The sequence below is a fragment of the Vidua macroura genome, chromosome 1 (genome assembly GCF_024509145.1).
Source record: "Vidua macroura isolate BioBank_ID:100142 chromosome 1, ASM2450914v1, whole genome shotgun sequence".
NCBI classification, from domain to species: Eukaryota; Metazoa; Chordata; class Aves; order Passeriformes; family Viduidae; genus Vidua; species Vidua macroura.
In genome coordinates, this window is record NC_071571.1 from 46664286 (window position 1) to 46689611 (window position 25326).

At 40.1% G+C, this 25326-nt stretch overlaps 1 protein-coding gene across 1 annotated transcript in view; it reads left to right on the plus strand.

Annotated features, from left to right (window-relative positions):
* The first annotated feature begins 7837 nt into the window (after positions 1 to 7837).
* Positions 7838 to 25326, plus strand: part of NPSR1 (neuropeptide S receptor 1) — a 56561-nt gene continuing 39072 nt past the window's right edge. The window contains exons 1-2 of the mRNA XM_053972875.1: positions 7838 to 7984; positions 20541 to 20673. Of these exons, the coding sequence (XP_053828850.1) occupies positions 7838 to 7984; positions 20541 to 20673 (280 nt within the window). The remainder of the gene's footprint in view (positions 7985 to 20540; positions 20674 to 25326) is intronic.

Below are 25326 nucleotides of genomic sequence, written 5' to 3' on the forward strand. Positions count from 1 at the left end.
AGGTAGACCCCCTCCATCTGAATTGTTGTAAATTTGAAATTGAGGGGGGATCTCAAGCAAAAATATGGGAGCAGGAATAACAGTTCTTTATTAGGGAAGAAAATAAAAAGATAAAATAAACAATGCAGTGAACCAAAACAACACTGACAGAGTCAGAATATAACCTGACACCCTGTTAGTCAGGGTGTTGGCAGCAGTCCAATTTGGAATTATGGCTGCATTCCTCCTGGAGTGTCAGGTGTGGTTCTGTAGGAGCAGCGATCCTGTAGAAAAAGGTGTAGTCTTCCTCTGAAGATGCAGTGGAAGAAGCAGCTGTTCCTCTGGGAAATCCAGCGCAGAAAAAGCTGTGATGGTGTTCCAGAAACTCAAGATTATGTCTAGGTAGAAATGCTCGGCTCCTCCCTCTGGGCAGAGCATCTCACAATGGGATGTTATAGTTCTTATCAGTCATGCCACTGCCTATTGACATTCAATAGCCCATTATCAGCAGATGTCTCCCCAGAGGGAGGAGTTGTTAGTGGCAGAGATAAAGACAACTGCCCAATTAAGAGAAGATAACTGCCACACCTCTAACAGATGGTAACTGAATACATCTTGCCTTTCAGTCTGGGACAAGGAGGATTTGAATTTCTCAGTCCAGACAGCTCATTGGTCTGGCTTAAACACCGCTCAGTTCCTGTGGCAGTGAGATGTCTGCAGGTTAGGGTGGAACGTGATTGGGTGAAATCCCTGTAAGTATTCAAATCCATCCTATCATAGCTCAACCCAGGGGCTGCTTTATGGAACTGGGCTGGGTTTCTTATTTATTGCTGAATTAATTGCCCAGCCACAGACCAGCTGTGACATGTACCCAGAGCTGGGGATAACTATGCAGGCAGGAGCATCCAGGTGAATGGGGAATGACATCCAGAAGGGCCTGAGTTTCTGTTACATGTTCACTTTCCAAAACTGTTTCTTATGGGATGGGAGATCTCTTGGTCAGGGTCAGAATGGGAATGTGCAAAAGAGCAAGGTACTTGCTCTCTGAACTCCAAGCCTGACTCTTAGCCATTTGATCATCCCCTGCAGAAGAAGAGAGAGGTTTATCAGATCTGGGCATCCTCTGAAATCTAACAGGGGAGTAATTCCTATATCAATACAGGCTTGAATGGGAATAATGGAAATGACCTCTTGGTGCACTCACCAAAGGTAGCAGAAAGAAGGGTAAGGAGTGGGAGGAGAGGAGTATTACTCTCTCAAAGCAGATACAATGTGGTTATCCATACTCTGTAGATTAAGATGAATTAAGAATTGGTATAGAAGTGACTAGACTAGACTATTTTCAGTTGGAAGGGACTTACAATGATCGTCTTGTCAATAGCCTGTTAAATTGGTTTTGGTTCAATTAAACACGGGAAAAGGAAAGAAAATTGCTTCTAAGTAACAATGTGAAAACAGAATTGAAAAGGATTCCTATTTATAGATATTAAATGCATTACATGTCAGAAGTGGCCAAGAAGTTGGCTTGTGGAAATCCTGAACCCAATTTTCCTCCAATGGCCTTTCTGTACTGTGGAAAACAGAGCTTTGGACTGCTGAGGCTCTGGCATGTGACTCAGGAGATTTTACAACAAGCTGCTGATGCCAGCTGTAGACAAAATAGGATCTAGTACCTGTGTCTGCACAGGCTTTTGGCCGTTCTCTCAAGATACATTGGTGCTCACTGTAGTTAAGTGGGACCTTAAATAGAGGGAGGAGCGGGGCAGGACAAGCATATGGTTGGTGTTTTATTCCCTGCAGTTGCCTTGTTAATGAGCATACGGTGTGCTGGGTGATGCAGTCGGAAGGGTTGGCTGCATTCCTGCCGGCTGTGCTGGAAGCTGGCCTGGGCTCACCTGAAGCCACCTTTCCCTTTTGGCAGCTTGGCTTTATTTCTGTGCTCTTTTCTCTTTCCAGCTGCAGTGCTTTAAGAAGGGCAGACAGTACCTTGGCAATTGGAAGTGGAAGATTTTGAAGGAAAAATCTTTCTAGTGGTGATGCAAGCTGTGAATTTATTCTGCTTACTTACTGGCATCTGTACACATAACTACGTGCCAGCACCTGATGGATGCCATACATTTTGGCCACCTGCTTGCTCAGCTCCTTAAAAGTTAGAACACTCCAAGCGACTATGTTGACTGTCTCAAAATTTTATAGGAATGCACATTCATCAGGCATCTGTTTCAGTTCATGGGGCTTGGCTCCTTTTTTGTGGAAGCTACTTGCCATTCTAGTCACAGAACAGGAAGAAATTCTGCTCTGCAACACACTAAATGAATAGAGAATCAGGCCCTTGCAAAATAGATGATTTCCTTGATGGTAATATTGAGGGGAACAGAGCGAAGGGATTTGAAATCTCAGGGTGTCTGACAGTTCCACTAACACAATATTCATATTTAATGACATTCATCTCCATGTTTTCTTTATCTGCTTGCTTCTTTTCAAAGATAATCCCTTAAGGATTCCTCATTCTTCTGCAAAAGTTTCTTAACAAGAAATGAGAAATGGCTGTGTATCCTTTTTGCAAAATGAACCAATCTGGAATAAGATGACAAACAGTAATAAAGATGAGGAAAAATGTTCTCTTTTAAAAAAAAAGTTTAAATTATATAAGAAAGAGAAACAACCAACTTGCATTTTATTATTTATTATAAAAATATTCTGTGATTTTTGCAACTCTAGTGTTTTACTATGGGTAAAATTTAAGCATTTGCAAAAGATACGATTAGAAACTGACATTAAGTGGAAAATTCAACTTTCCGTCAGTTTGGGGATCTGATTCAAAGCTGGATAGAGATTTGACAGGTGAGACAGATCAGCCTGGAGCCCAGCAGAGAACAGTTATCTCATTCTGCAATGCTTTTAATATTTCAAAATTAAGTTTATACAGATTCTGGATGAAAATCAAACTCAATTTTTTCCATCAAAGAGAAGGGCTTTTCAGCTGTAATTGCTAGCCTCTAACTCCACAACCAAGGAATTTGGGGATGCAGTGAATGCAGTGTGCTGTTAGTTGGCCCTGTGGCCCAAGGTGATCCATGCGGTGCAGATGGGACAGAGTCACAACCCTGGAGTCTCTGCAGAGCGTAGCTGAAATTCACACCTCACAAAGAGCATCCTGGGAATGGCTAAGTTTGGCAGTGTCAACATGCTGCTACCACGTTTTGCTTTGGGATGCAGATCCTGAAACTAAATGCTTGGGAGGAGGTTAAAACCAGCTTCAGAAATCTTACTTTGACTCCCAGAATTTTAAATCCTAGTAACAGCCACTTCATTCTGGAGGGTGGAGAATGGATATTAGGGGTTTCTGTCAAGAAAATCCAATAGCTGTTTATTTAGCCTACAAAATATCATTGCTGTTTCAAGTCTTAGAAATCTGATGTCATCTCCACCTGGAGGGGCTCAAAAATTATATAAATGTGAGTGCAAATGTGTGGAATACTTGCATCCTAAGTAAGGCACACATGAAATCCTCTGTTTCATATACAGCAATGACCTACAAGAGTCCAGAAACATGGGCATCCCTTCCCAGCCACATCCCAGGCACTGGGACCACATGGTTTTTGGTTCCAGATTTGAGGCAATCAATCCAACCTACCTGGGATGCCCAGGTCTGCATCCCTCTGGAGGCATGGTGCCAAAGGAACCCAATGTGTGTGCTAAACAGCTTGTTAAGTCAAAGGAGAATGAGTTTCTGACAGACAACAGGAATTGTGTCACTAATGTGTCAGTTCTGCTCTCCTGTGCAGCGAGGATGAGAGCACACAGCTGTAAAGTGGTGCTATGCTGCCAAAGCCAGCAGCTGAGTCCCTCTGAATTGCCCCAAATGTTCAGCTTTTGGGGAGGAGCTGTGCATTGGGAAGAGCAGGCTAAATTTCCTCTTCCAAACCTGGCATATAAAGATTTGGATAAGTATGGTTTTTTTTGCAGAAAAGCAATTAACTTGCTGCTCTTTTAGGAGTAAGAAATATCTAATTCTCTTTCTTCCTACAGTCTGATACCATTATTTGCTCTTTGCATTTAATATGATTATGCCTAACTACTCCAGGGTGCCAAAGCTCCAAAGAGCAAAAAACCAAATATTTTTTTAATTTTACTTTGAATGATGCCTAAATACAACAAAAATAAATCTACCATAAAGTCTCAGTAAAAAATAATATGCACTTCAGCAGATTTTTTTTCCTGCCCATTTCAGATGTGCCTGATCTCTTTAACAATTTGATACATTAGAATATATACACTGATTGACTTTTGGCAGGTTATCTGCATCATGCACAAAAATACTGCCACACAACAGTTTCTGCCAGGGAAGTCAAGATACAGAAATGGGTAGCATAGGAGGAACCAAATATGCCTGCATAGTCCCTCCTACTGCTGCTGAGTTTTGGAGTGTAACATCCTCTGTGATGGCACCTCTGCCTGCCATGGAGCATCCACAGTGCGGTGCACAAAATGACCCATCTCCACCTATTGCATTTCACAGCTGTTGTGCAGGAAAGACCAGAGTTTTTGCATGAGGAATTTCAGGCTTAAATAATCAAAATCACTAATTTTTTACCAGATCTTTAAAAACTTTGATTCATTGCTTCTTGTTTTTCCTTCTTTTTTTTTTTTAACCTTTTCTTTCCAGAGTTACCTACCTACATCACATCATCTCATCACATCACATCACATCACATCACATCACATCACATCACATCACATCACATCAATCTCCTGGTTTCACTTTCTGCAGTTGCACAGGGCTTCCTCTTCTTTCCAGAGGGGAGTGAGTGCCGTGCCACTATGGGGAGAGAAAAGATAGGCAATGAACATCTGCCCCCATGTTTCTGCACACTCAGGATATCAGTTTTGCTGTACACAGCAACCACAGAATACTCTTTTCACCTTTCAGTGGAACTATTTATGCTCTTAGGTTTTCTGGTGCTTTGGTTCAAGGTTTTATTTAAGAAAACTAAATGTGTGTAGCTTCCAAGGCTGAGATAAAGGCAACGGCAAATGAAGAGGCCTCTAAAGCAAGTTGTCTCCATTCTTCTTTCAAATAATCCATTCTTATTGTTTATGGATTTTTAAAATATCTTTCTAACTTATGAAGCATGCTTTGGTGCAGTACTACAATACAGTGACTTTAAAAAAAAAGCCACTCTAAAGGTTAAGAAGGAAGAAGCATATTTTATTATACATTAGATAAAAAACTGTCTTGCAATAATAATTGAGCAGCATTTTACATTAAAGCAGAGAGAAGACTGAATTTCTCTCCCTGTAAAACTGTCTCAATCTCTTAAAACATTGAAAGTTCTCAGAGACTTTTCAAGGTCCCAGCTGAGGAAAAAACAAAGTGAGTTACCAGAATCAATCAACTATTCTTTTAGCACAGAGGAGTTTCTAGGATTTGATCTTGCCTTTTGTAAGTTTTGGGATTGAATCATAAAATATTTTATTTTGCCATTCATTTCAGAATTTCCTTAATATCATCATGGAGAGTGGGGTGGGGAAAAAAGTCTAAACACCAAATTTCAAAGAGTTGCAATGACTTGTAGTGGTTTAAAAACAAAGTATTTTATTCTAGAGAATTATCTTAATTCTAGATGTGGTACTACAGACAGCCCATGGCTTCAAATTATGTGACTAAACAGCATTTTGACAAAACCAGCCCTCAACAAAACATGGCAATGACAGAAACTGAGAAATCCTCACCGGCAGAAAAGCTAGTAGTGATGGAAAATCTGAATTAGCCCTGTGTAGAATGGAGAGTGCTGGAGCAGGGCACAGTATAACCTTCTGCAGCACCATCAGCACTACTTAGAGAAAGTAGCTGGCAAAGCCCACTCTAGGTTAGCCCTGAGAGCTGCGCATGATCTGGCATATGGGGTAGACACTGAGAAGCCTCTTAGTGCCTGTAATATGCTTGAGCTTAACAACTCTGTAGGAATGAAAGTGCAAAAAACCCATCAAACCCAAAAGTTCGATGTAATCAATTTTAACTCTAGCTAAGAGAATTCTGTAAATATAAGAAAGAAAGGTAAGAAGAAGGAAGGAGAGGGGTAAAAAAATGGTAAAATATTTTCAAGAAGCCTGGATGCTACCTAAATACTTCTTAGCAGAGTTTCAAAGTCAACCTGTATAATCAGTCAGAAAAAAAAGCAAAAATATTTCCCCTCTCTTTTATATAAGATATATATGAGCACTTCCCTGGTGGTTTTCAGCAAAATATTGTGGTTCTATAATATTTCTTTTTATCCTTTTTCTTTATAAGATTTCTTTTTTATCTATTTCATGTTCCAACCCATGAATCATTTGTCACCGTAAAATATTGATCACTGGTGCATATTAGTCAGAGTTGATTGCTTTGTGACTGGTACTGATTATCTGTATTGCTCTAGACTGATTCCCTCTTCTAAATGATTCCACTGAATGATTCTGATGACTCCAGCATCTTCTGGAGTGTCTGATTATTGCTCAGACACTCAGAGGTTTCTGCAGTCTCTAGAACAGCCTGGTCCAAAGCCCTAGATCCAGGCATGTCCTAATTTGGGAGGGTTCAGAGTCAAAATTTGGACCAGAATTTCCCTGAATTTCCCCTGCTAATACTGGCCCAGGGAGCTGGAGGGCCTTATAGTAGCCCCTCTCTTACTGCTCATGTAGGCAGGGATGGGCACAGTCCCAAGAAGATTGGGGACATGGATGATGTAGGCATGTTGTGGAGACCCCTGCTCCAGCACCTGGGGAAAAGGTGTGCTGTGCTAGCAAGAGAGAGGAGTTTAAAGACTCCTGAGCTCTCTCATGGCCATCTGTGCCTACATAAACACAGGACTGAGTTTTGCCATGAGCAGGTAAGGACAGATTGAATTAATGGGGTGTGAGTGTGAAACACATCAAGTTCTGCTTAGGATTGCAGTGTCATTAGGGCAGAGCATTCTCATAAAGCTGAACAAGTGCTGTATTTATGAGTGACTTTGAGCTCTGGTCAGGGAAGGTAAGTGCACTCTGATCTGTCCCCTTGGTGTAAACCTAGGGTGATGCCACTGGAGATGGGTAAAAACATCTGAATAAACAGAGGCTATGTGGGATCAGTTCCCAGAAAATCTGTGAATAGAGAGATAATTGATTACCTTGTTCTGAACAGTCTTGAGCCTCTAAGTATCTAGGAGATGTGCCTTTCCAGACAGGTTTTCCATATGGTGAAGAAAGCACTGCCTTCCTGGGTATACAGCACACTCTAGCTCTTTGCAGAGGTGAGGGAGAGGTCTATTTATGAAGTCAGGTAGATATTGACAGGTACCTTAAGCCTACAAATTTAATAGGTTTTTTTTTTAATATGGGAGAGTGTGTTGGTATTTGTTTATGGATATACCATAAGACTAAAGGTAATCAAAATCATAGTGAGCTCAGCTAAGGTAAGAAAGCAAAGCTGCTGAGTGGAAAACCCAGGCTCCTGGGCTTAGTGCAGGGAGGAGCTCCATGCTTTTACAGGTGTGCCTGACTCTACAGCTAACAGTTTGGGGTGCGAGGTAATCCAGAGTCGACAAAGCACATGGCACACATGGCACATGTGTGATGACTTTGTTACTGGCTGTTGCTGTTGGACAGAGCATGTGGATGGCTGTTGTCAGAGTTGTACCAAAAGAAAGCTCAAAGGAATGCCAGCGTGGCTTTGCTTTTTTTTTTTTTTTTTTTTTCTATCACTCAGCTGCACTGAAGCCCGACACCTCTGGTAGCCAGTGAGAAGCCGGTTTTGTGCTGTGCTTTTACAGGAGAAGCCTGGCTGCATTAACTCTTACTAAAACCAGCACCTAGACAACTTAAGCAAAATCCAGTGATGGAGGTCAACTCCACAGAAGCCAGCAGCAGCTCCCAGGGAGGCACCAGCTGTCTGGATCTTACCCTTGTCACCTTCACTGAAATGGTGACTTTTACAGAAGTGGTGGCAGAAGAGGAGTGGGGATCCTTTTACTATTCCTTTAAGGTATTACTTTAAGGAGTGCATTACTTTTCTCAAATGCTTGCAGCTTTGGAGCATTTTCAGCACATATGTGGGGAGGCAAGTCTTTAACTTCTTTTTCCAGATATTGGTGGGGTTTTTTCCCTACAAAGACAGCTGACAGCATGTGTGAGGCATTTACTGAAAAGCAAAATACTTGTAGAAATTGGACTTCAGATTTACATGTGTTAACTAACTCTATCCCCTTCCAAGAGAGGACAGTACTGTTTTTTTGTAGAGGCATTGTAATTATACATACATCTTTAGTCAAAATCTCGCATTATTTTAACACATTTTTAATGTAATTTCTTAGATGCATCATCTTGACATAAGGGATTTCTTTTCAATTTTACAGCTGTAACAAACATTGTACACAAGTGAGACAGGGTTTTTGTTGTTTGGGTTTTTTTTAATCATGAGGGACAGGTTCTAATTTGTTTTTTGTTTGTTTGTTTGTTTGTGAGTTGAGTGGGTGTTGCAGTGTCTTTTGAAATCTGCTGTTAAGAATGCATCAGATGAGTCATTCAGTAGTGAATGCTGTTGAATTGAATGGGAAGTGTATTCAGTCATCTACAAAACTAAACATCACCCTAGCAATATATAAATGTAGGGAAAAGATTGGCGAAGTTCTGAAGTTCATATTTCCTTCAGATTTCTATGCCTGTTGCTACTGCTTAATTTTGTTCTGAATGCCACGTGTCTCTTTATTTTTACGGTATGTTGTACAAGTTCAAGTCATTAAAAAGTCTGGCTAGGAGTGCCTTGCCATTCCTTCTGGACCTAAGCGCCAAAGCGATCAATTTCAGCTGGAAATATCCAGGCATTTATATAATTTGACAACATGTGAGGTAAAAGGGGATATATTCAGAAGCGATTTTTGTATCTGTGAGATTGGTAGTGCTCTGACACAATCCTAGTGTAATCAGTGGAATTACAGCAGGTTCCCAGCCCTGATTAAGAAAGAGATGATCCATTAATTAATGGTCTTAATTAGTGAGGGTCTCTTTTAACGCTCTGCTTATAATTGCTAAGGTAATACTTCCTACCTAGGATTTCAAGGGTGAAAATTATTTTTTATTCCTTTTTTTTTTTCTCTCCATGTTAGACTCCTAAAATGCTCTTGAAAAAAAAATCACAAGGGACAAGAAAAATATTTTAAAAACTTTCTATCTCCTGTCTTCTTTTCACAGTTAAGGCTGTAAATCTGAACAATGTCATGGGAGCAGTATTTTATAATTGTAAAAGTGACAATTAATTCCAAGATTAGAAAGTCCCCAGGCAGAAAAATGCTCGTTAATAGGAGAGATTGAGTAAATTACAATAATTGGGAAACCAAGGATAGTCATGCATGCTCATCCATTGCTAAAGGAAACGATTCTGTAGCTGAGGGCTTCTCATTAGACTTGCTCTTGAGTCTCTGCTGGTTGCCTGGCTCTGGCACATGTAGCATGAACTTTGCAAGGAGACTCACTGATTTCATATCAATTACTAGCTGTTGATAGGCATGGAAATATTTTGACGCTAGAGACAAGTGACAGCTGGTGCAGCTGTAGGAAAGGAAGGAGAAAGCACCTGCTCTGATGACTACAGTGCAGGGAAGACAGGGCTCCCTGCCAGCAATTTCAGCACTCTGTAAAACCCACATGTGGAAGGCGCTGCTGATACCTGTTGACTCTGCTGGCCATCCTCCACGAGCTCTGCCCATGTTGTGGCTGTGTCCTTGCCCTCTTCAGCAAGCCAAGCAACATCATCTTCCTCTTTACAATGCTAAAATAATTCAGCAGCTAAAATAATTTAAGTTTCAGTTTGGAACAGGCTGAATGAATTTGAAAAACAGAGTTCAGTGTTCAAAATGTAGCTTACAAATAGGGTTTGGATTTTCAAACACACTGTAGCCTGTGGCTGACTGTGAAGGCAGGGTGGGTGAGCGGTCACTGCACAGGTTGACCCCAGAGCCTGGGGACAGAGCACACAAGCTATTTCTGCTTAGAAAATGCAGGTGTAACTAACCTACCTCATCAAAGCAGTCATAGGAAAACATGATCTAAACTGATAAAAGGAGACTAGAGAATGACACCCTGTACCTGTGTTGATGACTTTTTAATGATTTTACCCAATGACAGCTGCCAGGGTATCTCACATGCTGCTCAAACTACATGAGCATGTGCTTGTGTCTTCTTTTCCTCCCAAGCTGCAAGAGGATGGCTGGTACCCACCCCAGGTAGTGTCTGTGTTATCCTGTGGTGGCAACATGACAAAAGTAAAATAATGTGCATTAGAGTATTTCAGTGCCAGAAAGGCTGAGCTGTGAATGCTTCTCTTCTAGAAAAATTTGCACCTCTGTCTATTCCTCTGCTTAACAACTAAAACGTGCACAGTTTCACATTAGAGAATGTTTTGCCAGTTCAGGTTTTTGTTGTCTTTTTGGGAGGAAGGCTGGGGGGGAATTTTATTGATTTATTTTAGCTCAAAAATTGAGCATTTCCTCCACTTAGAGGAATGCAGATTTTCTTCTGGTAGTCATTACTACGGAAGGGCCAGCTGCTCATCAAAGCTTTGCTAATGAAGTCTAATTTGGGGCCATGTGGCCTAACTAAACTGACTCTTGGCATACAGAATGGCAGCTTTTGGGGCAGGACTGGGTGTATCCATGCACCACTCAGCATGCAAGGTGAGCTGGTGCTTTTTATGGCAAAGGCGCTGCCTCATTCCCACTGCCATTTAGGTCTTGCTGCTGTGTTATGGCAAATTGTCCCTGAAAACCCAGATCATCTTTCTTCCTAGGTGCCTTTCTGTAGGGTATCCAGGTAGGTTACTGACTTAAACTACAAGGAATTCTGCTGGCTGCTTCAGCACCTAATTCAGAACAGATGTGCAAATTGGTATTAATTACAGCTCCAGCCTCCCAAACCAAAGGAGAGTTCATTACATCCCTTTACAATCTCCTCCATATGTGCTTAATCCATGTGTAAAAGGGCTCTAAGTAAGCATCAATAGCACCTGCCAAATACAGTAGTACAGAAAGAGCAGAAATCCTCTAAATACCTCTAGCCTTTCTCTACTTTAGGACCTTCTTAACTCTGCAAACATGACAAGGTACAAACCAGAAACCTGCTTGGAGAAAAGCTGGAATTTCAGAATTCCAAAGTAGGTTTGGCCCAGTTTTGTGCAAGGTTTGGGAGGTTTTGTCAGGGCTGGAGGAAGCATCTCCTCCTGCCAGATACTAAATATCCCAGAAGCTTTTGCAATGGTAGGAGCAAGTGCTTGTCCTCAGAAAGATTAGTAGGGATCATCTCTGTTTTAAGAGCTCTGCTGAGAAATAAGATGCCCTGCTTTTATGCAGGAAAGTATAAGTTTGGAGTGCTCAAAAAGAGAAAGGAACAGCAACTGCGAGTTTTCTCAGTGGGATGGTGGGATGGTGTTCCCACCATCATTTCCTACCTCCCAGAAGAGCTGGGAATCCATCAAGTAGTTCTTTATGTTTTCTGCTGTGTAGAGTCTTCACCTGTGCAGCAGGACACAAAGGTTTTGTTGTTTACATCCAAGATTGTTGGGAATCCTAGTGTCCCCCCTGCCAAGTAGGAACCCCAATCACTGGTCCAAATGTTGACACGCCCTTGCCTCTGGCCCCATGAGCCCTGGTCCCCGTGCCATGCAGCAATAGCACAGCAGTGACACTGAAGTGTTACAGCTTGCAGGAAGAACTGTGTGCCTATCAAAACCATCACAAATTATTTTAAACATATGTCTTTGACTGTACTCCCCCAACATTGCAGCATTCCCTGTACCTGTGTGTTTTAGCCCATGTAGCTCAGATATTAAACAGGTCAGCACAACCTAGCACAAGTAAGCACAACTCTAAGAACATGGGCTGCTTATCCATGGAGCTAATGCTCTTTTCAAAGGTTGGAGTTTTTGCCATCACCAGCAAAGAGTTGAGGAGACCAACACGTCAAGAGGTTTTGTAGGACTGTCCAGTTACATGGATTTGGTTCCAGGTGTTCTCAGAGACTGCTGAAGGCACAGTCTAATGTCCCTATCCTTTCATCCAAATGTAGGAGTTGGTTTATCTCCTGAAAAGTATCTGCTTATGCTATTGCTCATTCTGATTTTCAAGCAAATATCACTGAGCATCCCATCATTGAATACATAATAGGAAAATAATAATGGGTGCTGTCAAATTTCTGGAGTAATCTCTGCAAATGCAATCACACATTTTAGAAAATAGACATATCAAATAATCCAGAGGTAACTTTGCAATCTTTTAGTGGGGGAGAGGAGGAGGATTAAGTTTACACAAATAAGGTGTCAGGGACTCCTGAACACAGCCTCTGCAATATGCTGTAATGACTGTTGCTATTCCTGAGATGCTGTGCTGAGAACGATCTCCTTGGGAAACTGCCGCTGCAGTGCTGTTGGCCAGGCTGGCCTCATCCAGTGGCTTAAATGCAGCACAGAAGGGATCTGGCAGTATGACAGCCCAACAGGGAGCAGCTGCTCTGAGCCAACAGATTTGGGCTGTTCTACAATAGCAACCCTAGTACTACTGTCCCTGTGCTCCACACAGGCACATGGTTTGCACCTGTCTGCCTCTCCTATATAAATATGCCTAGAAAGTATAAATCTTGTACATTTTTCAAGATATTTTAATTTTACCGATTAGGCATATGTCATAATTTCAAGTGCTTAAGAAAAACAACACTTTGGAGTTTTAAATAGGGCTGTCAAAAATCATAAAATTATGGATAGACCTTTGAGTGATCTAGTATTATCTTTCTACATTAAATATATTCTACAAAAGAATTAGATACACTATTAAAAAATTATGTTTTCTGATGACATTTAAATCAGGAATATCTATCTAATTCTAGAGTGCAATGGGTAAGACATCCTGCAATAACTGAGCAGTACTGCCTACATTAATTATCTGTTTTGTACCAAATCACAACAGAATGGGAAATAAAAACTATTTGATGATAGAATTGAATTGAATTAATCACATTTGTTACTGACTGTCACCATCACACCTACAGAGAATTTTGGGACAGAGTGGGGGCTTGTTCAGCTGTTGAGGTTGGAAAGACTGTTGCAATTAGCATGCATTAGATGAAGGGTCCCTGCTCATCCATGGTGATGAAGTCAGAGCTAAGAAATAGGTTTGTTAAAAAAACAGAGGTTCACAAAAACAAAAAAAAAAAAACCAAAAAAAAAAAAAATTGCTGGATTTCAAAAAGATGAAAAAGTAATCTTGATAACAAAATTGCCCCTTTCCATGAGGAAGTGTCCCGATTTAGTGACTAGACTTTCTCAGCTTTTCTGTTTTCCTAAAACTAAAAGGAAGAAAATATTGTAGATCTTTCCTCTATGTAACACATAAACATAACATATGAGCGGAATACCATATCAACACAAACTCATACAAAACTGCTTTTCAAGTTCAACAGAACAGAAAAAAATCGTGTTCCTTCCAGCTGTGTTTTTTTTCCAATGATAAGGACTCTTTGGGAAGTGACTGTTGCCAGCATATTTGATATGTTGGTGAAGGTTTCATGTGGCAATGAATCCCAGTTTTGCCAGAATGTTCTATAACCTTGGGCTGGGAGGATAACCCAGGCAATCAGTTAGAAAGCAGCTCAGTGAGGCAGCCTTTGCACAAGGGATAGGAGGGCTATCAAGCACAACCAGTAGCATTTAAATGAGAAAGCAGCAGTCCCAGAGTCAAACCTGGGGCTGAAATGGTGTTTATGCACTTTGAATCAGGCTCCATTCCAGGCCACACTAATTAAAAAAAAAAAACAAAACTCCTAGAGGGCTTGTTGCCTGCTGAAATGTGTTTCTCTCAAATTCAATCACAACGGAAGCACTTTCAATGAAAAAATATAAAACTTAGCTTTGAACTTTCTTTTCTCCCAGTCTTTCTTACCTTCACATGAGTTTTCCCTGGGTTTTTAAGTGTCAATCAAATTGTTTTCCCAGAATTTTCAGGAATATCTTGTGTGAAATCTGTGTAGAAACATCTTCTCAGTTTTGCCTTGCTGGATGGAGAACCTTCTTTCGAAACATATTTGTATTACAGGGGTGGACAGTACAATTTCCTGCTACTTGTGACAGCTAAGGCTGAAGATTTCACTGACCTGCCCAGTTGTTTGAGCATGTTTCTTTCTTATTGAGACAAGGCCTATCAGCAAATGAATCAAGAACTTTTCAGCCAATTTTTTTCAGCTTTTCTTTTCTTGAGCATTAGGAGATGACTTGAATTAATCATCTGAATCTTCACATTCAGGTCATTAGTATTTGCTGTGTGAAACTTACTTCTAGCCCAAATATTCTGTTTGTTGTGCCTCTTCTTGTAAGATATTTGGTGCCCTTTACTTTTTCCTTCTTGACAGTCAGAACTGTTGTCTACAATTAAAAGTATATGCAACGCACCTACAGCTTTTCTTCAAAAGCAGATTGCTGTTACATTGTGGGGTTTTTTCACAACCCAACTTGTGTAGGAAGTTTCAGCACAGGATGAAATATGGATGTTTCCTTGGAAGTTTAACCAAGTTTGTTCTTTTTTTGTGTACTAAAGAACCTTTATTTTGTAGGTAGTAAGCATAACCATAGTCATGACCCCTTGGGTGGTATACCACTTCATTTCTGAAAGCCAAGTTTAAGCTGATCACACCTAGCAGAAATTTTTCATCTCAGGACTTCAAATAAATATAAGAAAAATGCCATCTTATACTTTTAACGTCATTTTTCTTAAGACAATTATGGTTTTACCATTTCCATGTCAGTAGCCTTTACACCCATACTCTTTACTTGCAGAGCAAATTTTAATTTACATAAAGATTCCCAGAAAGATCTGAGCTGTTCATGTTTCTTTGATACAATAAATAATATGCAACGTGTGCAAAGCACTCATCTGATTATGTCTGTGTAAGTGTCTTTTAGTTTTAAGACTATTTGTTTAGAAAATAGGTCTTATGCATACTTGTGTGTGTGCATAATAATTCAAGTTGGGAAGGACTTCTGGAGGTCGCCTGATCCAACCACTTGAAAGCAAATCCAAATGATGCCAGATTTCTCAGGGCAGTGTCTATTTAAGTTCTGAGTATCTTTAGGGATGGAAATCTCACAACCTTTCTGGGTTCCCATCTTGGTACTTGATCACCCTCATGAAGAACAATTTTCTCGTAATGTCATACCAAGATGACCCATGTTGCAGCCCTTGTTTGTGGACTCTTGCCCTTTCATGGTGCACATCTGAGAAGAATCTGGCTCCATCTTTTCTGCACCCTCCTGCCAGATAATTGTAGGTAGCACTTAGACCCCAGAAGGCTCCTCTAGGATTTCTGCTGTGTAGAAATCTGGCAGTATGGAGAAGAGGTGTTTTATTATTTTTGCTTTGTTTATTTATTTAAAAAGTCAATGAATTATATCAGAGGTTTAGCCAGTACCTTTAAAATTCCCTAATTGGGTTAATGGGTGTATTTCTTTTATTCTCTTCAGTGTTGGAGTCCAAAGTGCAATTTGCCTTACAGATAAGCCGATTATAAATCCCTGACAGAAATCAGTCGAACTGCATGGCATCTTTCTGCCTATGGAAATTAATTCTCCTGGTTTTGGGTTGGTTTTTTTTTTTTTTTTGGGGGGGGGGGGCATTGGTTTTTCTTGGGGTCTTTTGGGTTTGTTTTTTTTAAGATTTTTAAGTTTCCATCCTAAATGGGGGATGTTAAAATAGCAAATCCATCCTGAACATTTTCAGTTTTTAATGTTCAAGATTCCAGATCTTCTACAGTAGGATAAAAAAAAAATTGCTAATCTAGACTGCTCCATTTTTCTATGTGGTCTGCAATTAATGTGATTATTTTAGAGAATGAGAAAAGATTTTTCTCTTTTTTTCCCTCCTTAAAGTGCAATGCAATCTGCTAGTGGCGAACTTGACCATGAACATGACAGTTACCCAATTTAACAAGGGGATTTATATATTCTTCTTATGTGTTAAGAGCACTCTTGCAAAATTGCTTGGCTTGCTTCATGATTGCAGCTCTCTTACAATCTCAATTGCTGCTACGCTAACCCCATAATTTTTAAAATATACCAAAGGCAAGATCATTTGTGTATTCCCAGAGTTTATCAACTGTTAAGAAAAAGCTGTTCAGAGACTTAAGCTGCTACTGGCTTGTGATATGAGGGATCATGCCTCTTCTTCACCCAGGAGACCAAGAAGATGGTGCAGAAAGATACCAGGTCAGCAGGACAAAGAAGTTACCACAGGCCTGCAGTTCTCATATTAAGAGGCCAGTCAGCCACTCCAGGCATGGAGGGACTATCTCTCCCTCTCTTTTTCTATTTGCTCATTTCTTATCTGAAACCTATTTTTTTCCAGGTTGTTTCCCCAGCAGCCTCAGCAGCTAGTGCTAAACTGTTTTAGATTGTGTCCCTGTTCAAGTACAAATAATCTTTGTCCATTGATAGTTGAACCTCTCTTTCTATTAGGCAACTTCTCAAATATCAGACAAAGGCTTTTGCACCTCAAGACATGAGGAGCAGCACCTCCACTGGAATGGGCTATCAGGTATATATCCCCATTCCACAGTCACAGCTGGTGTTCCCCTGCAAAGGGGATACAAATCCTGAGAGAAGACAGAGCAAGGAAGTTGGCTGGGTAGAACTGGAAGGAGGGATGGCATTGTGGTACCAAAATACCACCCAACATCTCCAGAAGGATTTAACTATGGTCTAGATTAAAGGGGTTTGCAGGGGTGATCTCTGCCTCAAATATAAAGCAGAATACACCTCTTGTTAGACTTATTCCAGCCTCTGGATTCAGAAATTTTATTAGAGAAAGAAAATGACAAGCCTTTTTTACAGCCAAAGAAAAATGCACACAATCTTCAGACAGGTTTTCTGGCTTACATTTCACCCATGAATAGGCATTTTCTTCATTGGGTAAACCTGGTTTTAATCTTGGAGCAACATAGCAAAACCTGAATATGCTCTCTGGATGTTGAGCACTTCCATGCTCCAAGCACAGCAGCCTTATGGAACAGCAGCATGTGCAATGGCTTGAGTCAAGTCAAGGAAATCCTCCTGACTTTCGTTTGTTGGTGACCTTAATAACATTAACAGCATCTCTAGCTTTTCTAACCTGAAATAACTGCTGTATGACACTAGTCTCTCATGGCATTGTCATCTAGTGTAATTATTAATACCCATTTCAAAAGAAGCCCTTGTCAAAAGAAGTTTGGGAGATATTATCTTCCTTTTTATCAGAATGCTTCTGATGTTTGCACATCATATTATTGAGGATTGTTTTTTGTAAATTACCTTGTCCAGGATTGTTATTAAGAAAAGATTCTTGTCTGATGAATGAACAAGACATGAAACTAAACACTTCTCTGTCTAAACAACCTGAAGATGATGAATAAAACTATAGAGAAAATTCCGCTGGAGTGAAATTCAAAGATCCATCAGCTGTCTGTCTAATCTAATAACTATTTTTAAGGCCTTCACAGATGGAAGTTTTCCTGGCTCAATCAATCTCTCTATCTATGATATATTTTAAAACCTTCTTTTTCTTTTTAAATTTTCATCCTGAATTCTGTACCCTAGTTTTGATTTTTGTCCAGCCCACAGTGGATCTAAAGAAGAGATTAGTCCTTTACTTTTTTACATTAGTCTTTTTGTGTCCTCAAGGCTATGTTCATCTTTTCTTACAGTCAGCTTTTCCTGGATTTAGCAACTTGATTAATTCAGTCATTTTGCCTGACTATATCCTTTATGTCAATTCATTTGTGTGTCTCTCTTGAAGCACTGTGCCCAGGAGTGGGCATGGTGCAGTGGAAAGATCAGAGCAGAGGCACATGAGCCTGGTGTTGATCCCAACGTGGTGGTGGCTGTTGCTCTCATGGTAGGGTGATTCCACAATGTTCTGGGGCACTTGGCACATCTGCTGCGTGTGAGGGTTGATGTTTTGCAGGCTGGTCCAACCAAGTGTGATTACACTCACTACGCTGCACTTCTCCTGGTTGGACAGCATGTTGCTTTTTTCCCAGTACACATTTCCAATTCATGAAGATAATTTTGAATTCCAATCCTAGCCTCTGCAAAGGCCTTTATCACAGTGGGCATCCCATTAATAACCATGGAAGTTTTCATTCTGCAAGTTAACACAGACTGAGAGAGGCTGCAGTGATTTAAGTTACCTATTGTTATGGCTCCTTAATCCTCAGGAATGAGATCTTTTTCCTTTTTGTCAGAATAGCAGCTCCCACAAATAGATTAATAGAAATTTTGGCTTTATTTCTTTGTCTACGGCCCTTTCAGACTTACCTCTATTTTCAGTGTTTGCATTTTTAAGTTATCTTTGCAGTCTGGTTTAATTTCTGGAGTCTAACATTGCTTAATTGTTAGGCATTGCTTTTAAATTGGCAGAATGGATTTAATCTGACCATTTGTACTGTGCTCTTATCCTTATAACACAGCCTCTGATGCTCCATAGCTATTTCTTCTGTGGAATCATAAGGTTTGAGTGTCAGATCCTTCTTCTGTTCCTATCTATATCAGTATAATGCAGGCATATAATTCCTTTTAAGAATATGCTCTTCTGATTTTATACCAAAGAAAATGGGAACAAGTCTAGTCCCTTAGTTTTCTTCATGTGAGAAATATGTTTTCTGAAATGGAAAAACCAAAACAAACCCTGAGGAGAAATCATTGATTTCAAGGGCAAAAGTGATGTGAAATCTTATCTTTCATGATTTTATTGTCTTCCAAAAAGACATTTCCTTCCAATTCTTGTACTAAGTAAAGCATCCCCATAAAAATAGTTTCCACCATATCTCTGCCACACATTTTAAAGGAAATTTGTCTCCAAGAAATTCAAGAGATTTGCAGATACCCCAAAAAGATGGATTTTTTTTTTTTAATCTAAAAGCTATGTATCTAGCCCACACAGGTTGTCTCATCTAGGTCACTCTATATTCAGTGGAGACAACCCATCCCAAGGTAGGTGAGATGAGTGGTGACTCATCTCTGAGACACTGCTATTACCTAGACAATTCTAAGACAATTTAGAATAGTTGTGTCTCTTTCGAACTTTAAAGTTAGGTGAGATGACATGAATGGTAGATTATGTTGGTGAAAATCATCATGCTGGGAAAAGTGAAAAGTGAAATCCTCTCTACACAGCCTTCATTGTTTGCTTAAACTAATCTCTGGGCTCAGGCACAGATGAGTGCCACATCAAATTACCCCTCATCAGGTCTTGCCTTCCCTGCACGACTGCGTGATCCACAAGGTAGTGTGGCTCCCTACGTGGAGCAAAGCTGAGGCTGCTTCCCAGGAGAGGCTGGGGGGGTGGGGGGGGGTGCGATGGGAGGGACGAGGACAGACAAAGACTGCTGGCCAGGAATGAGGCTAAGTGCTGAGAAGGCACTAAGGCTAATTATAAAGCAGGAAATCCATGTCCCTGCTCCAGTCCTTTCATTTCTCCTTCCCTCCCCATGCTCACAGTGAGCTATTTTCTTTCCAAGCAGAAGGAGCTCTGGTTTCTGCTCACCACAGTAACTTACAAATGCTTTTAATGAGTGTTCTCCCTGGCTTCTGCTCTACTATCAGCCCGGTCAGGTAGGTGGGGTCTTACTGACAGCATCCTTCCCCCAACCTGCTCAGGACTGGTCCTTGAGGCCACATCTGTAGGGCCAGCACCTGGCACCTCTCCTCAGCTGCAGTCCTCACTTGCCTCCTCCATCTTCCTCTAACTCCCATGTTGCGGGTTTGCTGTCTTGAATTGAAAGATCCCAAACGACTGTATTGACAAAACCTAAAACAGTTGCTAGGATGTAAAGATTGGGTGTGCCCTCACCAAACATGGACAAACGTGGACACATACGGTGTTGATCCTGCAGCCAGAGCATCCTGATGCTTTGAGAGCACGAATAGCTTTCTTACCTTGTTTTCTTTGTACACACACCACTAGGGGACGTTTTGTCATCACGTTTCAGTCGCTACACAAGTATACTTTTCTTTAGTGGGTCATGCTTCCTTTTCAGTCTTGGTGCACATCTAGATCATGGAGTGGATGTCTGAATTTCATAAGGCTTGTGAATGACTCAGACTTACTGAAGTTGAGAAAGAGAGAAGTATTTATTTCCCCCATTTCTCCAAAGGAGCCCATCTATCAACATTCCTTATGAAGTGAGGCAGCTGGTTATTTCACAGTTTGCTGGAGCAGCACAAGAAAGCTGAGAGCTGACTCTCGTTTTAGCACTAAGTGCAGAATACAGACACTGCTAGTGGTTTTGTGAAGAGAAAAGTAATATACAGCCACTGCAAACCAAACTGGAATGAACATCACTAGCAGTGCTGCATGTTAAGTATTTTCTGAAAAAAAAAAAAAAAATTAAGAATATCTTTTAGACTAAAAAGTTGAAATCAATTGGCAAAACTCAAATTTCACTCCTGTTTTTCATTCTCATCTGATTTGTCTGAGGATAAGTGACTGTCCATCCACTAATCAATATGCTTTTCCCCCTTCTTTCCATTGCAGACAGAGCAGCTGGTGACTCTTTGGATTCTCTTTATTGTCACAATTGCTGGAAACGCCATCGTGCTTTTCTCTACCTGGAGGAGGAAGCGAAAATCTCGAATGACCTACTTTGTTACTCAGCTGGCAATCACAGGTAGTGTATGGGAGGGGAAAGGGCACCTGGCCTGCACAGGAATAACTATTAAAATGACAAATAAGAAAATGCGAGTTGAGTGGTTAAGAATTCAGTTGCCACCTAATGTCCAGTTGCAGTTTGCCATAAAGCAAATGGATGGCTACTTATCTTAGGGCTCAGTCTGGCTCTGATCTAAAAAGATGCTGCTAGATGTAGTAGTATGCAGCAGCTGCAACTCATTGATGCCACTAAATCTTATCTTCCAGTCTGAGTTTGCATCTGCATTTCCCAGAAGCTATGTCTCCAGCTGTTGTCATGGAACTGCTTAAATTAAACTAGTTTAAGATGAATCTCTTGTGTTTTTCTACTAAAACTACTCCATCAATTATGCTCCTGCAGTGAAGAGTGAAAATAACTTCATGTTGTCCGGTTTAATGAAGTAAGGGAAATATAACAATATAAAGGTGGAGAGGAATGCATTTAGATTTTTTTTTTAATGGACAAAAGGATGCTGATCCAAGGACTTTGTAGTTTTTAAACAGAATGTGAAATGTACAGAAGCCTGGTTCGTAAAATGTCAGTCTCAGCAAGAAGGAAAGGAAATGAGCATAAGCAGCACATTGTTCCTCCGTGGTCTTGAATGGACTATATTTGTGGGGGTTTAAGTTTCCCAAGGGAAAATATGTGCTGTTTCTATAACAGTGTCCTGCTACTAATCCCTGCTTACAAGACATCTGTGTTGTACTGTTTGTGTATATAGGATATATTTATAAGCTTCTATTGCTTTTTTTCCCCCCCTAAGCTATGGTAGGAATTATAGCACTTTTTCACTAAAGAACCATTTAATATATGATTTTCCAACAATACTACATCCTCCTTTGGTGTCTGTTGTACCTGTGTTTAAACTGGAAAAGCAAAGCACTACACTGCCCAATTTTCAATGTGCATTTTTGTAAATAAATGAACTCCATGGTCTCAACTATGTCTGCTCAGGAGCATGTTCCCTTTGAAGAACTACTCTTAGCTGAAACAGACCAGGGTATACAAATTGATGAAAAGAGGCAGGCCTGTAACAGGTGATGTGAGAATCCTTGCAAGGTGAAGAGGTGAAGGTTTGCAGTGGCTCCTCTTCTGAAGTGCTGACAGCTGGTTTTCCTGTTTGCCTGAGTCACCTGTAACAAACGGTTTTACTTCTTATCTCAGTCATGACCTTTATGCCGCTTCCTTCATGAGCCAGCAGTATTTTCCATCAGGTAAGGCAGGTCAATACAGCCTCACCCCACAGCTTGGAAGCATCAATCACAGATCAAGCACTACAGTGTTCACAGGAGTTTCAAAATAAACAGTTTCTGCTCAAAAAGTTCCCAATCCCAGATGTATGGAGTGTACTCAGGCAGCCAATCAGAAGTACAGGCTAAGAAAGAAGGGCAGAGGAAGCCCCAGATGGACATCATCCATTTCATACTTACTGTCAGGTGTTCTGAGAGGAGTCTACTGCTGTAGCCGTGCTGGGTAAGTGTCTGAGTGGGAATTTTTCCATTTTGTACCCATAGGAAAGAGGACTTTTTGTATTAGAATGGCTTATGGAGAGCTATTCACTAGGGGTTTAAATACTGTCAGCATGAAGGGAGAACGTATTGCAAGTGCACTTTTGAGGGAGCTGAAAGAATCAGTGACAGTGGCAAAGACAACAAGGCAAATATACCATTAGATGTGGGCAGCAAATAGGGCTATACAGCTGATGGTATAATTTGACTGAGATTTGTGTGTTCCACTTGCTGATTCTTTGACTTCCCCTTCCCTAAAATTATCCTTAATTTTAAAAATTGCCTAAGTTCAACAGTCTGTTCCATTTCATATTACAAAAATTCACATAGAAAACTCACTTGACATTCACATCTGCAACATTAAAAGAAGTAACTTCAGCTTAAACAGCAAGGCTCATCTCAAGCAGTGTCGATTTCTTTTTTGTGATGCAGGAGTCAGAACTCTAATTTATCTTCCCGCACCAAGACTGCTTGTCAGTATTTTGGCAGAAGGAAATGACTTAATTCCTGAAATGGAGCCATTTCACTTTCTTATCGTTAAAAATATTATTAAGAACAAAGCAAGCTGGCAACAGCCATCATCCTTTCACAACAAGTTATGAGGTAGACACAGAACATTATGAAAACACTGACTTGTCACATTGCTTTGACATGCCAAGCATATTTAAATCCTACCAACTAAGGCCTAATCTCCTGGCAAACAGTTTCTGCTTAGTCAATATTACTACTTCCATCTATTTTGACGTCCTTAAAATATTTATTATTTCTGCCCAGTAGCAGAAAGAAGAAAAATGGATATATCTTTATCAATGCAGGCATTTCAAAGCCATTTAATAAATTTTGTCTATTGATCTGAGGCTCAGTAGTTGAGTGGCACTCTCAATTCTCACATTTTCCCACTGATGTAGTACCAAAAATGAAATTAAAATGTAGCCTTTGTGTTAGAATAAACAAGGTATTAAAAGCAAAATTGTGCATAATACATGAATAGGAAGTGAGTGCTGTTGTTCTTCTTGAATGGTTGCCAAGCCAGATGCAGATGAGAAGTAACTAACTGATTGAGGCTTCTTTCAACACCAACAGAATGCAGTGGTTCAACCCACTCCACAAATCTAGAGAAGATTCTTACTGATCCTTTACTACATCATAATTCAACGTGGTGCTCAAGGTTGCAGGGATCTGTAGGAATGTGAGTAATCCCTTCAACTACAGAATGCTTAAGGATGTTGCTGAAGCCTGGATTCACAATATTTCACATTAAATATACACTTATACAATGCTTGTGTCAGTACCTCATTTAAGTCTATGTCTAACTCTCAGTTCATGCATAAATCTCTTTGAAATTATCTGGGAATTAAGCACTAGGAAATCAGCTAAGAGTTAACAGCTGAGCTGAAGAATAGTACTAATCACTCAGCATCAGCTAATTTAGCAAAGAGGAATATTGCCATATTTGCCTTGTGTTCAGTTTTCAGTTTGCCTTTGGGCATATTCCTCTTCTGTAAAAATGTTGTTCTTAGAAACAAGTTTGTCTGTGCAGACTGGAACTAAAGCTAGGTTTCCTACAGATTTCTATCTCCAAGGTAATTTAGTTTCTCAGAAAGAGCAAGCTCTGAAGATTACCCTGCGAAGAGGGTATTTCTAAGCACTTTTCCCCGAACACTTTTCTTCTGAGCTTAGCACAAGTTATGCTCATGGCATAGCTATCTCTCCTGGCAGGAAATCTCTTACATCTTCCCCTACCCGATGCCATTTCACATAACTTCAGAGTCTTAGTGTATTTAAGATGTTTGCCTCCGACTGAAATCACCAAGTGGTCTAAGATCAAAGAGTGGGATGAGTTCACAGGCACTGTATAAAGCTGGAAGTATTGAAGTGAAATATTGTTTTCAGAAAAGATGGTTTGTCCACACATTTATATCTGTACGGGTCAGTTTACCCAGCTCTACCAAATTAAGGCCTTCTTATGTTTACTCTCAAAATGTAAAAGCAGTGGACATGAGGCATATATCAAATTATTTGAGTAGTAGTGGATAAGAAATGTAATTTATGGGCCAAAGAGTTAGTACTTTGTAACAGTAAGAACTACTATTATTTGACCAATTCTAAAACCAATCATGCAATACATTAAAAAAGTCTAAATTTGAATGAAAAGAAATTAAGAGAATGAATGAAAAGAAAGAATTTTGCTTCTCATCATTTTCCATTCAACTTTAATTACTACTGACAGAGGAATGTATTTAAGTTCCTTTTATTGATGAGAAGTAGGTAGTTTATTTATATCTTTTTCTCCAACATTACCATCTGGAAATTTGGAACTTGAAATGTCATGACCTTTAGCTCAGTAAAGTTTAGTTTAGTTTCTATTCCACCATTTAGCAGAGATCAGTAATTTAGGAACCGTGTTACATTTTTTCCATTGTTAGGGGTAGAAATACATATAGGCATTAAGCTATAATCTGACAGTCTTGTTTGGAAATATGTGTTCACATATGTATTGCTGTGGCTTTAATGAAGAGAGAAAATAGAAAGAACATCATCTAACTTCTATGGTAGCTTACATATAAACAGGAAAATAAAAGATTTTCTGTAAACATATGTAGCTGTACAGTCCATATTATGGTATAAAGACCATATCCTAAGGGATGACTTGAGAATTACATTAAAAAGACAAGGAGGTAATTTAAAAAGTGATATAAAGATATTTGTATCATTACTTTCCTCAGTTGCTCCCAGAAAGTTGAAGGTCTTGGTCCTCACCAGCTGCAATCATTTTGTTCAGTGTTTGGTAAAAAGCCAATACACTGAGAATCTGCTATGAGAGGGCAGCGCAAGCATATAGGTGGAAATGGACTCTGCTAAAGCAAAGAGTGCTGCTTTATTTCTGTGCTGCTTCTGCCTAGAGAGAGCATGACTGTGAGACTTGAACCAACTGGGTCAATCACTGACTTCTAGGGGGACTTTGGATTAGATGACTGAAGGCGGAGAGTACCAACTAATTTTCCAGTTAAATGCACTAAATGAGTGCATCTAACTGTGCAGCTACAAGAGCTAAACATGAACAAATTTTGTCCTTCTTTTCTTCTTTTTTTTTTTCCCTGCACCAAAACCAGTAGAGTACTGG